Source organism: Alligator sinensis, unplaced genomic scaffold (genome assembly GCF_000455745.1).
Source record: "Alligator sinensis unplaced genomic scaffold, ASM45574v1 scaffold1286_1, whole genome shotgun sequence".
Classification (NCBI taxonomy): domain Eukaryota; kingdom Metazoa; phylum Chordata; order Crocodylia; family Alligatoridae; genus Alligator; species Alligator sinensis.
This window is the reverse complement of record NW_005842606.1, coordinates 257,530-273,272: the sequence shown is the minus strand read 5'-3', so window position 1 is coordinate 273,272 and position 15,743 is coordinate 257,530. Positions and strand designations below refer to the sequence as shown.

General features: G+C 42.4%; 1 protein-coding gene across 1 annotated transcript in view; it reads right to left on the bottom strand.

Annotated features, from left to right (window-relative positions):
• IMPG2 (interphotoreceptor matrix proteoglycan 2) overlaps positions 1 to 15,743 on the bottom strand; it is an 86,623-nt gene that overhangs the window by 31,153 nt on the left and 39,727 nt on the right. The window contains exons 6-7 of the mRNA XM_025214787.1: positions 4,251 to 4,300; positions 3,441 to 3,532 (exon numbers count right to left, since the gene is read on the bottom strand). Of these exons, the coding sequence (XP_025070572.1) occupies positions 3,441 to 3,532; positions 4,251 to 4,300 (142 nt within the window). The remainder of the gene's footprint in view (positions 1 to 3,440; positions 3,533 to 4,250; positions 4,301 to 15,743) is intronic.

The following is a 15,743-nucleotide window of genomic DNA, read 5'->3' as shown; positions in this document are numbered from 1 at the left end:
CCTACGAGGAGAGACTAGAGAAACTGGATCTATTCAGCCTCCGCAAGAGAAGGTTGAGAGGTGACCTTGTGGCTGCCTATAAGTTCATCACGGGGGCACAGAAGGGAATTGGTGAGTATTTATTCACCAAGGCGCCCCCAGGGGTTACAAGAAATAATGGCCACAAGCTAGCAGAGAGCAGATTTAGACTGGACATTAGGAAGAACTTCTTCACAGTTAGAGTGGCCAAGGTCTGGAACGGGCTCCCAAGGGAGGTGGTGCTCTCCCCTACCCTGGGGGTCTTCAAGAGGAGGTTAGATGAGTATCTAGCTGGGGTCATCTAGACCTAGCACTCTTTCTTGCTTATGCAGGGGGTCAGACTCGATGATCTGTTGAGGTCCCTTCCGACCCTAACATCTATGAATCTATGAATCTATGGTGCTGGTTCCTACCTTGGGGGTCTTTAAGAGGAGGCTTGATGATTACCTAGCTGGGGTCATTTGAGCCCGGTATTCTCTCCTGTCCAGGCCAGGGGGTCGGACTAGAAGATCTACTTAGGTCCCTTCCGACCCTACCAACTATGAATCTATGAATCTTTTAAGTTAAATTCTCTCTTCTCCCTGTTCCTTCTTGACTGGGTGATTCTGTCAGGGCCCATGGGTTATTAATATTAAGTCTAAAATGAGCTAGCACCTGAAAACAAGTTTGTAATTAGAGGGAAACTGTTACTATTTGATTGCTTGAAGTTCTGTGTAGTTCAAATCTCCAAACACCCAAAATAAGGGCAAAGTCAAAATGTGAATATATAGGAGGAGATACATTGGCTGTTATACTTATAGTTCTCAATACAGTCTGGCAGCATTGAGTGGTGATGAGGTGTGAAGTCACTTTATAAAGAGGGAAAGCTAGCATTCTAGTTGCTCTCTGATTTACAGAGTGATCCCATTGTCTGCTGAGCTAAACGTTGAAAAACACTTCAAGCATTTCTGCTGCAGAAAGAATAATGTGGGACAGGACCCCATGCATTCTCAGGTACTGATATAGAGTTAGAGCCATGGTAAATGCATAGGGCTTAGGTCAGCTTCATAATTAGTGCTTATATTTAGGAATTTATTTCATACTCAAATAGACCTAAAAATTCCAAGAGAATCTACAGAGTTTGGCCCAGCTCTTTATCACAACCATTCTCAACTAGTGAGCTTTGTATTATTTTAACCGAATGCTATACGTCAACCTCTGTTCAGATACAGCCTAGCAAAGCTTCACAGACATCGCCATGAATTCAGCAAGTGTCTCAGGTTTATAAGGAAACCTAAAAACAGAGGATTCCATCTCACATTTTCAAACAGTTTTCCCTCAACAGTCATGCAGGCCAACATTTTCAAAAGTAAGTGCCTACAGATTAGCTATCATCAGTTTTTAGGTCCTTAAGTAAAAGTGACTCATTTTCTAGAACTAACCACTTCCCTAGGAACTGCAAGTGTTCAAAACCTGTGAAAGGCAGTACACTTTCCACAAAGAGAGACCCCTGGCATGCATTAAAATTATGGTGAGATCAATGTATAATTCACACCATAAATAGTAACAGTGCTACATGTTCTGCCAATTTTTGGCACTATGAAGAGGCAAACCAGACACAAAGATTCCAATTGTCAGCATCACTGTGAGGACAGGGTTAGCATCAGGACCAGGACAGCCCTAGTCCCAATGCCAAAAACAGGTTGCTGGGGGAGTAGATTGCAAGGTTCCAGCGGAGGGGCTCCAGCAGCTGCAAACCTGAAACAGCCTAAACCTGGCAGCTTTTCCCACCTTGCCATTCAGCAACCACTTCCCTCCCTCCCTTCCCCACCCCTGCTATGGCAGGAGGCACAAAATTTGGGATGGGGCATAAAATTCCTGTGATCCTAATCACATCATTGTTTTAACATCTGCCAGGGACCTAACATTCACCATGTTTGTGAGTGTTTTTCCCTAGATACCAAGATGACAGATACCTGTAAGTACTGTGGATATACACAAAAATCCCATCTAGACAGAGAATAAGGAACATAGGTCTAGAAGAGAAGTCTTGGGCCAACAAGTCCAGTCCCCTGCTACTGCAGACAACACATCATATGATCCCTTTTAAATTTCAAAGCACCAGAGCGACTTGGACACAGTCTTTTAATAGAAATAATGTTCTCAAATCACACCAATGTTTTTGAAAATCCCACCCAGTCTCCAGCATTAGCAAAACACCTCTTTGACCACTGGACTAAGTCATTCCCCACTTAACATGGTGAGGTAGCTGAAGATATCATGAGTGGCAGAATCTCTCACTGGAGCAAATGAACTAAAATTTTTCTATAACTCATCCTAAGGGTTTAGACATGTCTCTCAGCAGGGCAGTGGTTTGTCAGCTCATTCTCTTGGCTTTCTTAACACTTGTTTTTTATTTGAAATAGTAAAGCTGTGGTAGGATTAGAAGAGAGGTGGTTAAGGGGGAGCAGGGGCAGAGAGAGAAGCTAGATAAAGAGGAAATGCAAATCAGCTAGAACAGTGATGTTCAACCTTTTGGCCCCACAGTGGTCTGGGCCGGCCTGCAGGTGAGGTCCCATGGGTGGGTCAGTCTGTGAACTCAATCTAACAGTTTGAAGAAATGCTTCATAGATGGACTGAAGCAGGTAGTCAAATGTTCTGCTGAATAGGGACCTATGTTTGGAGTTACCACTGGTTTGGCAGCCTAGATTACAATGTGTTGTGTAAAGTGTGGCAGGCCTTCATGCAAACACCACCCTACCTGGAGAGAAGGGAACAGCACCCTGCTGTTCGGTGACCTTCATGAACTTCTCTCAAGTAACACATTCTTTTTGGGAGGATCCTCTGTGCTAATAGCAACGTAGCTGCTGTTATGATCATTTGACGATTCATTTCATTCATTACAATGGATACCCCCAGCTTCATTTCAGCATTTTGCTTTGGCAGTTGAGCCTGCTGCAGCCTGTTGTGGCTAAATTACAGAGGTGCCCTACTCAGGCCAAAGATTAGAGATTTCTATGGTGAACTTTAGGCAGATTATCCAGTACTGAGGAAGCATTAAAATATGTATTGAAAAAGACCAATTAAATTTGGAATTACTACTGGTTACCACTGATTGAGGTCTGTGCACAAGCACAATCCAGCGTGCTGTTTTGGCCCCAGATGCCAGATCCAACTGCAGAGCAGCCCTGGGTACTGACATGATCTGGTGCCATGTCAGCCCATTTGCAGAACTCCCCAGAGGTCTGGAAATTTGGCAATGGGAAGTGGTGGCAGCTGCAGCAGTTAATGGTGCTAACATTCCCCCCACTGCCAAATTTCAGGACCTATGGCAAACCCCACAGGCTGGATTTGGTCCACAGGCCAGAGGTTGAGCACCACTGAGCTAAAAGATAGCAGCAAGGACAGATGGTGAAAACCTAACCAGAAGGAGAACCACTTACACTATTGTCCAAGTCTTCAGTCTTGATGAAGGTACTGTCTGAAGGACTTTCGATGGAAACCTCATGAGGGGCAGGAACATTAGCAGCTGCATCTAGGAGAAGAGGAAGCAATATTTTTTTTTTAAATACTACATACAAATAAACATGCAGAGAGTATAATATGCTGACAATACCTGTTCCCACAACCATCACAGAAAGTGCCCGAATCATTCCTTACTTCCTTGTCCATCATAACACCATAATTTTGGTTCACTGGTGCTTGAGGAATTGCAGCTTACAAAGTAATCTGGTGGAACCCACAAACAGTGATTTGGTTCAAGTGTAACATAGAATATCAGTAGCTGAATAGGGAACTGAACCTGTGTTGCCAAAGCTAGCACCACCTGAGCACCTTTACCATTTAGCCATTCTTCCTTCTCCTAGAGGAATCATTTGATAGGGTGAAAGTAAAAGTCAGAACTACGCAATTACTATTACCCTACGAGAAAATTATATTTTATAATATCAAATCAAAGGTATTGAAAAGGGTCTGGAAACAATTTTAAATCAATATCTTTTGAAATCAGTATCTTTTGATATTTATTCAAGCACATATTAATCATTGATACTACTGCTTGTATTACAGCAGCATCTACAGGACCTTTGTATTGTAGTGTCAAGTATGAACTTGAAATAAAAGGATCCAAGTCTACCTAAACATTCCTCCGTGCCATCAAGTTTCCTAAACAAGAATGTTGTAATAATTTAGGACACTAATCTTCACATCACTTGGATGTATAGATATGCATATGCAAACAGATGAAGACAAACCTCTCAAAGTGGTAGCATCATCAGCTGGAGAAGCTGTTGGCGTTCCAGAGCTGAAAAACGAAGACAAAAACAAGATGAAATTAAAAGTCACATGGTGAGTGTTATTTTCTTAATCTGCTTATGGTGCCATCACAAAAGGTACAGAAGCAGAATAAATCTCCCAGTGCATTATTTTGCTGCCAATGTACACTAAGTAGACTTTGCAACAAAACAGAATTGTCAGTAAACACTTGAGTATCAAATCCTTTGCATCTGCACAATACTTATCATACCGGCATTTAGACAGCTTTGCAACACAGCTTTGTGTTACATCATCAGCCAACATTGCTTTCCTCACAGTCTCATTAGTTTTGAAAGAGGGTTTGGTCATAGATTCAAACTCTGGCCTCAGTTACAACAGCGCAAAATCAGTATGATCAATAACAATGAAATTTTGCTTTTTGGGAAATTATGTTAAGATGCTGCCTCAGTGATATTTAACACCCAAGAAACGTCCAGAAGAGATTGCAGCAAGCAACAGATGTTGCATTTGTTCAGGGACAAGTTTTACCTGTGCTTGTTCTGGAACAAAAAAGTCCCAGGATTGGCATTCATACACATCCCCCTTCTAATTAGGGTTTTGTTAGCAGCTGAATGCACTGTGGCTTTTCTACCATTGATTCAGTGATGCAGTCCAATGACATCCATTCAGATGTACTTCACAATGTCCAAGGAAAAACTGTTAGCACTTCTTATTCCATTAACCTTTTAGGGTTTGTTCCAGGATAATGGACATGGACATCTGAACAACTGCACGTTCTCCTGGGATAAAAAAGGGTTCTCCCACGACAAACACAATGTTTGTTTGTAGTTTAAGATAAACATAACAATGGGACAGCAGATTGAACAAGTAGGTTGTCAGCTCCTGGCAAAAGAGTTGGGAGTCCAGGAGAGGAGCTTTGGTGCTCAGGGCCCAGGAAAAGACTAGAAAGAGAACAATAGTGAAGTCTTTGAAGGTGCTGTGTAGGCTGTCCTGGGGACAGAGGAACTGCTTAATATCAACATCTGAAATCAGGAAGAGAACCTCTCACTGGGTGGTGGCCTTTGCCCAATAAATGCTTTTACTGAAACAGCACTGTTTGCTCTTCAGGTTGCACTTGGTGTCCCCAGCAAGAGGTAAAGTCCCTCTCTCAGGAGTAGAATTGGATGTTAGCTCCTTGAGTCAAGACCATAGTGAACTCTGGAGGGTCAGAGACTGAAGGCCAGGATCTCACAAGTGGCAGGGACCCTGCGGTCCCCAACAGTGTTAAAAGCCATGCTTGGACTGGCTTCAGGAGGGCAGAGGGGTCACTCTTAGAGACCAGATGAGGCTGTTGCATTTCTGAGCAAGGGCTCCCCTCAACTTCATAGGAAACATTTTAATAGCCTCCTTTTATGACAAAGGCCTGTATTTCAAAATATCTAAAAAGATCTGAATACTCGAAATCCTCAGTGGAGCAATGGGAACGAACAACTCCTGAAAATTAAGCCTTAAAGTATACAAATGCTTTGGATGCAAGCTGCAAGACATCTGCAAGATGTAACCAACCTCCTTGAGACTATCCCATTGCCCTTAACTTCAGCTGACTTGATTTACAACATCAATTGCCTGTAGTCATTTAACATCTTTTCAGAAGATGCAAGAAGTTATAGCAGGCAGAGACAAAATGAAAACTTCAGCAACATTCTGTCATCTCACTGGGACAGTCTGCAGCCTCTGCTGTGAATGCTACCTCCTAAACTAGAAGTAACGTGGCCACAGTAGCGCAGCTCTGCATTATACCAATAAGCTCTGCTTTTCAGCAGAAAAACAAATATCAGAACTGGACTGAAAGAAGAAGTCTCTATTTAGTCTTCTGTCCCAGGGATGGGATTTTTTGGGGAGAGGTTGGGAGGAGGAGAGAGAAGGGGGAGCCGACTACGTTAAATTTATCATTTTCATCTGAGTTCCATATTCCATTTAACTGTGAAACAAAGTTTGGTCAGTTTTAGGCAATATAGAACATCTAAAAATCACCCCAAGCCAGATGAGATTAAATGAAAATTTTTCATTATGAAGAGAAACTAGCAAGTTTTACCAGGCTATGGTTGTAACCTGCAACCTGGCAGTTGAGGGTATATTCTGTAACTTGCAGGATGAGTCCATTGGTGAACATAAGGATGTTTGATTGATAGGTAAGTTTTGTTGTTGTTGGCTTTTTTCTGAGCGGTTAAGAGAGAAAAACTACAGCAAATTGGCATGATTACACTAAAAGCCCTGAATAGTAGTGTGACAATGCGGCAGGGTGTCCATGGTGGCTGCTGCACACACGGCCATCAGCAACTTGCAGCTGCAATTGCAGTTGCTGCTGCTACCACAATCATAATCACGCGACTGTGACAAAAACTGGGTTTTTTCTCCTACCCATGTTGGCACCTGGGACAGTTGCTTCTGTGGCCCGGCCCTAGTTACTTTACTGCTTCTGAAGATCAACTGAACACTGAAGTGGAAGTCACCAATATTGCGACTATTATTGTGTCTCAGTACTCCTCTCCTAATTAACCATATATTCTTCCTGCATTGATTGTAATAGATGAGCCACAGAAGAAACACTACAGCAGAAAGACCTCATCATCTTAGAATCAAACCTTGTGGCAGATGTGATATCTTTTATTAGAACATCTAGATATTTGCACAAAAAAAATTATTTGCAAACTTTTGGGTACAGGCACCCTTCATCAGGCATAGGAGACTGCAAAGATTGTAAAAGTTCTCCATGGTAGAAATGAAAATTCATATTTTCATTCATCATCTTTCATTCATCATCTTGGTGCACTTATAAGAGGTGTACAAAATCACCTGAGCCATTTTTACCCTGATCATGTATAATTGAGAAAATCCCCTTCAATCCAAAATACTTGCATTTCAAACATGTGAATTTTGGTGCTTTTTAGGCTAAGTACAGACAGTCAAAAAGCCCAAGGCTGAATTGATTCCGTTTTTGCAGGTTAGTGTAAACTTAGCAGATTGAACTGATAAGTAAGTGAACAGACGTTCACTTTTGATTCTGGAGATGCAGCCACATGCCTGCAGTGCCCCCAGGCCAGACGCCAGAGGGTGCTAGAGCATGCTTCCTTCCTCATCTGGAGCAGACAGCTTGGGCCAAGGCTAGCCCACCCACCCTGAGAAGAGGGAGTTTTCAGAGGAAGTTCAAAGCATCCTGGGATGCTGGGGGACTGTGAGTTAATTTGAATCTGGAGGGGATCTGGAACAGAACTTCAATAAACTGATTGAACCTAAATCAGTTAAGTCTGATATTACATCTCCCTTTAATTTTTAACCTTTTTGTTGGAGAAGATAATGTTGAAAATATAAAATTGACATAAATAGATTATTAGAGTTTAAAAATCATGCATCTGGCCTCCACATCCATAGCTGGAGAAGGAGCAAATTATCTAAAGGTACTCCCTCTTTTCCTCTGTTTTCCCTCCCTCCCATCATACAAAATGAATTGGCTGTTTACTCTGAATCCTTTGTTCAGTCCAGGATAAGTGATGTAATAATATTCAATTAGAGGGAAGTGCCAAAATAATTGTTTTTCTATCTGGTCAAAATGCTAAGGTTGGCACTGGGAATATCATGTTAATCAATAATGTTTTGCTTTGTTAAAACTAAATTACCTTCCTTTATAAATAAACTTATGAGCCTCAGAAACCCCCACACAGAGTGAAGAGGTGAGACACAGCTGTTCATTTTTGTAGCCATCACCTGCTTCTAAACTGCAGCAGGCTGAGGAACTATTGCCACTAGCTTTAGGCTCAGTAAAAGTCATCACTGAAATTCGCATTAGTGAATATTACTAAAATATTACCTTGTCTGCCTAAAATATTGTGAAGTGTTTAAGGTCATCAGTTAATGCACAGCACAGACCTGTGGATACCAGTCCACAAAATTATTCCACAAAAAGATGAAGTAAAATATTCTAGGGGATGAAACAATCAGTTGCAGTTGTTAAACTGTTAATTTTAACAGATCTGTAACAGAGGAAAGAGTTGAAGGGATGCCTAAATTAGATACAATTCTTCTGATAGAGTAGAAGAGGAATTACTATAAACAGCCCACAGGTGACAATGGTGGTTATATAACAACCAAATGTTCTTGTTCTTGTTATGGACACAGGCCAAAGTTCATATGTCATGATCCAGAGATTTTAAAAGATGTAAGGTCACATATGGAAGTTTTCAAACTTTTTACTGGCATTTTTTTATTCTTGAAAAGCTAAACAGCAAGGGTCCAAAATCTGGAATGTGAGCATATCAACACGATTCCAGTGAGATTTACCTGGAGTGATTAAAGACAAGGGGAAAATATGTAACAGGGAGTTTATCCTACAAAAGTGCTTTCTTTTTCTCTTCATGGAATGTCAGCAAACACATTGTAAATAATTTCACATTTACATTACTTTACATTTTAAATTGTGGCTATTTAGTTGCTTCCTATTCAACATCTGAAGTTGGAACCATTTTTCTGTGTTATTAATTGGACAGAAGATACGTTAGGTTTCCTGTCTATTTGTATAGGTCCTGAGTTCCTGGTTTCAGTGGATATTGGCTAAGTCTATCATCAGATTTTTATCCAGTTCAGACAGCTATCACCACAATATCTTAGTGTCATATTTATGATTTATCTTCACAGACATTATTTTTTTCAAAAGTATAATAACCCAAAAACTAAAAATGCACCTTCCCCAGTAAAATGTACACACAAAAATACAGATAAAACAAAGACAAAAGATGTGCAAACCCTACTAAAGCAAATCTATGCCAGCACACCATTATAACATTCTGCTGATTTGGAAGGTCCTTCTACTCAAGAAGCTCAAAGCTCTTTCCCAATATGGTAAACCCTCGCTTCATCCCCATTACTGAAATGAAACAGGGGCAATTGACTTAATCATGGTTACAAGATAAGGCAGTGGCATAGCAAGGTTAAGATTCCAAGTTTTGTACATAAACACAACACACTAGATCAGCAGTGCTCCACCCATGCCCCGTGAAGCCATGTCATTTGGGTCTAGAAATTTGGCAGGGAGGAAGCATTGGCTCCCGAACAACAGGAATTAACACTGCTATTCTTCCCCAACTGCCAAATTTCTAGATCTGTGGGGAGCACTGGTACCAGAAGTGGAGAGGGTAGGAGCAACTGGGGCAGCAGCAGCCCTGGGCATCACCTTAGGGGTGCAGGGATGGGGGTGGACTAGAGAATGGGCATCACTTTTAGGGAAGGGGGGGAGGGCTGGAAAAAGAGTCAGTGCTATCGAGGCAGCTGACTGTAATACCATCATTGACATGGCAGCAGCCAGTGCTGCTTCATGTGTCATGGCTGTCCCAAGCATAGAGTTGCTTTGCTGCACCCATGGGGAGCCCTAGAGGCCAGATGACATGGCCCAAGACACTGGATTGAACCAGAGTGTGGAGTCAGTCATCAGCCAAATCCAATATGTGGGATCAGTCCACAAGCTCAGTCCCCAGCTGGATACAGCATGTGGGGATGGTCCACAACCAAATCTAGTGTGTGCATTAGTCCACAGCCTGATTCAGCAGATAGGCCAACTCCACACCACCCATCCGGCCCACACGAGTTGTGTGTCACTGTACTAGATCAACTGCTAGAGCCAAATTTGAACACTGTTTTTCTGTTTGTTTGTTTGAGAATTCAGAGAATTATACAATATGAGCTGAGATTTGATTTTCAAGAATGGCAAATAATTCCAAACTATAAGCGTCTAAAACTAGACTTCTAAATGTATACACAAGCATCTAAATAAAAAGTGGTCTAATTTCTCAGAACTGTGGGCACTCTTCATACTGAGTGTTAAAGTACATCTAGACTATGATGTTGTAGAAACATACCTAAACTAGCAGTATTATATAGGCAGTGAGGCCATTATCTCTTAATTGCATAATAGTCTTAAGTGCTTTCAAAACTTCACTGATACCCCAAAAAGCAAAATAAACTGGAAAATTCAGTATTTCCCTTTCCTTGGGCTTGTAAATATTTCCTCCTGAAAGGGAACAGCTCCCAAATAAAACCCTTCCAGAATTCCTCTGCATCTTTGGCTCAGTAAAGTACTGAGCTAAGGCATCAGACTGCATCAGACACTGTGGCCAGGTCCAGCATTCCTGATGCAGCCAAAACTTCCCATGATTTCAAGGCAAAACATCAATAAAATCAAACTCCACAGTCTGGAATGGGAATTTTGCCTATACAAAGGCAGCAGGATTATGTCTTAATTATTTGTTTTTCTTCAAGACAAAAGTCTCCCCCCACAACCTGAATTATTTTAATTTCTCAATTCTCTAAAATTCTGCACTACCTGAGCATTATTTCAGTGTGAATGCAAAGCCCATTTTACTGGAATAAACCTTCATCCTGCTGCTACATCCCTGCCAGTAATACCAGATTGTGAGCTATTCCTGGAAGTTATGCAACAAGCCCAAGCCATCTTTCCCCGCTGGCTGCACTGAAAAACTAACCAAGCACTTATCAACTAGCTGGCACCAGATTCCTCCCCTTGTATACAAACACAAGTCTGGCACCAAGGGGAGATTACATGAGGGGTCTTAGAAGATTTAGTTGCAGCTTTATTTTAAAACTTTGTTTTTTAACGCTCAGTGCAAGCTTCATTTATTTGTGTGTGTTCTTGTGGTCAAACTGATTAAAAAAAGATGATGATAGGTCCTGAGCTGAACTTTAATTGACTATGAATTGATATCTCTCTGCAAAGGTAAATATGAAATGTAAGCAACAAATGCATTACAACTGTTTATTTGGTGGGGAAAATTTGGGTCAAATTTCACAAAGAAACCCCCCCACAAAATTATTTTAATTTCTTTTTGTTCAGACTATTATTAGGCAGAAGAATGGGAACTGAGCACAAGTCTCTAACATTCTGAGTTGCAAAATCACTGTAATATTTGGTTTCTCAACTTAAAATAAATGTCTCACTGGGTACATGTATACCGATACTTATGGTCGACACTGAAGTTGCAATCAATCAGGCCAAGACACTGGAGCTGACCATATCATTCCTCACAGACTATACCACAGCCATTCACATTATTCCTCTTGCATGTGAAGTACAGCCTTTCTAGGAATCAGTCTGTAGCCTGCTTTTCTCTTCTTCTGAACTTTTCTCCACTTTTGGGCAGTAGAGGCAATAAGTGGGTGGAAGTCAAAAATAGTCAATTATTGTAGGATTACTGCTGGCTGACCTTCTGTACTCAAGTCCCAAGGGCATTCCAAACATACTGCAAAAGAGGATGAGAGTAAGGAGGCAAGCTGGAGTGGCTGGAGGGCAAGGGTCTAAGTTCAACAGAGTTTCCAGAGTCTGCCTGGACAGCCACTGGGAATTAAGGTAACAGGAGTACAGTGCAGATGGTCAGCAGGTTTGAACTGGAAGGCAGTCAGCAGGTCCTAACTGGCAGCATAAGTAAAGGAAAGACTATCTAGTTATTAGAGCACTGTTTTAAGAAATGAGACACCTGGGTTCAATTCCCTGCTCCTGTACACATTTTTTTGGCTGTGTCACTATGACTGTAATATTTCGAACCCAGATATGACTGCAGCTTGTGTAGCCATGCCCAGGTTCTCTTTAAATTGTGCCGCACAGGCACTGCTAATGCAGGGTTGGGCAATTATTTTGGCTGGAGGGCCGCTTACTGAGTTTTGGCAAGCCATCGAGGGCCACAAAGGTAGCCCATCCCTTGGCAGGTGCCCCACACCCTGGTCACCATCTTGGGACCAGAAGTCCCTCCTCCTAAGCCCTGACCTTTGCCACCAGAAGTCCCTCCTCTTGGCCCCCAGAAGTACTCCTTTCAGCAAGGGGGTTTGCCATCTCTGAACCAGAAAAATACCAAATTATATTCTAAAAATCAAACATGTACTACAACATTCATTAATTTCATTTCACAAAATATTTGTCCTGATTTACATGCGTTTGTATAGTGCACACAGAGATGATAGTATAAAAGCTTAAAATGAAGTCCTTACTCTCATATATTGTGAAAGGGTGTGGGGGAGGATGTGGGGTTTGTGGGGAAATGGATAGGCATGGGGGGTGTGGGTGTGGGGTGGGGGAGCATGAGGGGGGCTGTGTATGTGTGGGTATGGGGTTTGTGGGAGACCGTGTGTGGGGGAAAGGTGACTGGGGAGGATTTTGCATGAGTGGAGGGGGAGGGTTTGACCACAGCCCCACCACAGCAGGCAGAGCCTCACCAGTGCTCCTCCAAACCCAGGCTTCATGCTCCTGCCGCCCCGCCCTTGGCCCCCAACACCAGTCTGGGCCCCATGCTCCTGCCCAGCTGTTGCTGTGCTCCGCACACCCACTTGCTGCCCTTTCTCCCTGGCTTGTGCAGCCATTTCCCCACTGTTGCTCCCCACCCCCCACCAGCCACTCTAGCACTATGTGGTTACCGCCTGCAGTCCCAGGACTGCAGGAGGTGGCCCAGCCCAGTCCTGAGGACTGGGGTGATCACCCGCAGTCCTCCCCTGCCTCCCTCCCCACTTCTTATCTGAATTTCCCTCCTGCTGAGGGAGGCAGGAACCGCCCCAGCGTTCCAAGTCTCTGCTAGGCAGAGGCTTCCGGCTGAAGGTAGGCCAGGTCCAGGCCAACCTTCCTGTTCCAGCTACTTAGTCCTGTCACCCCTGGATCCTACTGCCCCTGGCTCCTGTCATGTTTGACAGGCAGCCAGGGGCAGAAAAATATTAATTTTCTTAATATTAATTTTTACGGACCGTATTTTGTCCACCCCTGTGCTAATGGTATTGACATGGTAGCACAAGTGATAAGGTAGGGTTACCTAGTTTAGAGCTAACTCACAAACTTCAGTCACACCTGTGCATTACAATGCAGGCAAACCCTTCATCTCAAGATTTTCATCTGCAAAATGGAGATGATAATGTTCTCTGAATTCATAAGTCCAATAGATAGATGGTCTACAATCAATCAGATGAAATTCAACAAGAACAACTGCAAAGTCCTGCACTTGGGACAAAAAAATTGCATGCAGATACACAGACTGGGGAATGACTCGCTAGACTGCAGTACTGCAGAGAAGGACTTAGCGTTTACAATAGACCATAAGTGGGATATAAGCCAACAGCATACTGGGTTGTATTAACAGGAGTGACACTTGCTTATCAAGGAAAGTGACTTTTTCCATACCACTTGGCACTGGCGAGGCCTCACCTGGAGTACTGTGTCCAATTTTGGGCCCCACGTTTCAAGAAGGATATGGACAGACTGGAAGAATCCAGCAAAGAACAACAACAATGATTAGAGGCCCAGGAAGAAAGACACATGAGGAAAGGCTGAAAGAACTAGGGTTACATAGCCTGAAGAAGAGAAGACTCAGGGGGGATTTGATAACTATCTTTATAATCTTCCCTGAAGGGAGAAATTAATCTCTCCTGAAGGGAGATTATAAAGAGGATGGAAACAGTTTTTTCTCTTTGGCTATAGGGGATAGGAGCAGGAGCAATGGCCTCAAACTGAAGAAGAAGAAATTTAGGTTGGAGATTAGGAAGAACTTTCTGACTATGAGGATGGTCAAGCATTGGAACAGGCTACCTAGTGAAATTGTAGTGAAATGTCCAGCCCAGGGCATTTTCAAGAGCAGGTTAGACAGACACTTGGCTGGGATAGTTTAGTCAGGGATGATCCTGACTTGAGCAGGGAGCTGGGCTAAATGATTTTGTGAGGTCCCATCCAGCTCTACTTTTCTATGATCTTGTAAGTATTCGGATAATGTAATAGAAGCCATATTAAGCGTAAAGACAAAAGGAACCTGTAGTAAAATAGAACTGGACTATGGGCAGCATAGCCTAGCGAATAGATTAGACTAGACAGGATTGCACTAGATTGGAGTGAAATTTAGAATGGCTAGTTTGTGTTTCTGTCTCTTCCATGGGCCTGTTGTGTGAGCATGGACATGTCAATTCACAATTGTGTGCCTCAATTTCCCCTTCTGTAAAATGGGAATAAAGGGACCGAATTCTCTGGCAAAACGCATCAAGATTTCTGGATAAAAAGTGCTATGTATGAGCTAGGGATTGTATTCAGATCAGGACCTGAACCAACATTGCAGATGAGTGTCCTAACCACTAGACTATAGAGTCAATTTTCTTTCAGTTGCAGCTGCTCCACTTCCTACAAATAATTAACTACTCACTGGCAGAGACAGAGAGCCTGACTCTATAGCCCAGCTAAGACATTCACCTGGGAGCACTGGGTTCTAGCCTTCACCTCCCATAACCCAGTGAATGAACTGTTCATTTGCTACACAATCTGCCTGCTTCTTGTTTGATCCAACGAATAGTCTCAGCTCTGGTTGAGAACCACTGGTGTAAAAACACATTAACCGAAACATTGCACATTTAATTCTGCATGTGTCTTCACATACAAGTGCTATGCAGTTGACCTGTGACTATAGTCATTATTTTTATTCCTATCACATTCCTCTGCAGCATTAGAGAGAAATCAGAATAAAGAGATATTTCACATTTTTGAAACTTGAACTTTCCCATCAAGATTTGTTTTTCCAAAAGCTTTCAAACTGAGACAAATTTTACTGTGTGATGCTGAGCTCACTCATACTGGTGAAATTAACACCATGAATGACAAACAAAGCCACGTTAACATATAACCCACATCAATGTACTTTAAACAACCTTTGGAGAAAGCTGGGTGGTGATGCAAACCAGATTTACATCTCCCAAAGTACCATGGAAGTCATTGGTGTAGTACTCATCAGACCAAAGCTTAGCTCTATAAGGGAAGAACTTTCCCTTGAATTCAGAGATTCTTGTTAGTTCCAGTTCTGCCATACTCTTCACCTCTGTGTTACTACCTTTAAAATGTGATCTTCCAGTTATGCCATGATAATGAGAACAATTATCTTTGGGTTTTTTCATTTTGCTTTGTTTCTTTCAGTGACTCAAAAGCTCCACAAGTTGCTACTTACCTTTACTACAGAAAGTGCCCTTACTTTACATGGAGTTTTAAGCATAAAAGCAAAGTGCAAGAACTCAATAAAAAATTAACAGGATCCATGCAGCTGATTGTCCTGTAATAACTGTTCACAGCATACTCACCAAGCCATTTTTTAAATATATCTAACTATATTAACATAACATTAATGGATGCATTCTCTTCTCTTTGGATTGGAGAGTCAACCACAGCTACCTCTGCAACTGTATGAAGAACTTACCAGGTATGAACTGGGTGTCTCACAGGTCAGCATACCATGACTACAAACATAGGTCATAGCAGACAGGGCAGATCCCCACTAATCTCTTCACCTCTTTCATAAATAGCCTGTATTTTGCCTGGCAAGGCACAATGAGGTGGCGTGCTCAGGTAGGCGAAATACAGGCCACTTAGGCAAGCTGAGATGTTCTCAGCATCATAAACATTCAGGTGAAATCTGCCTACA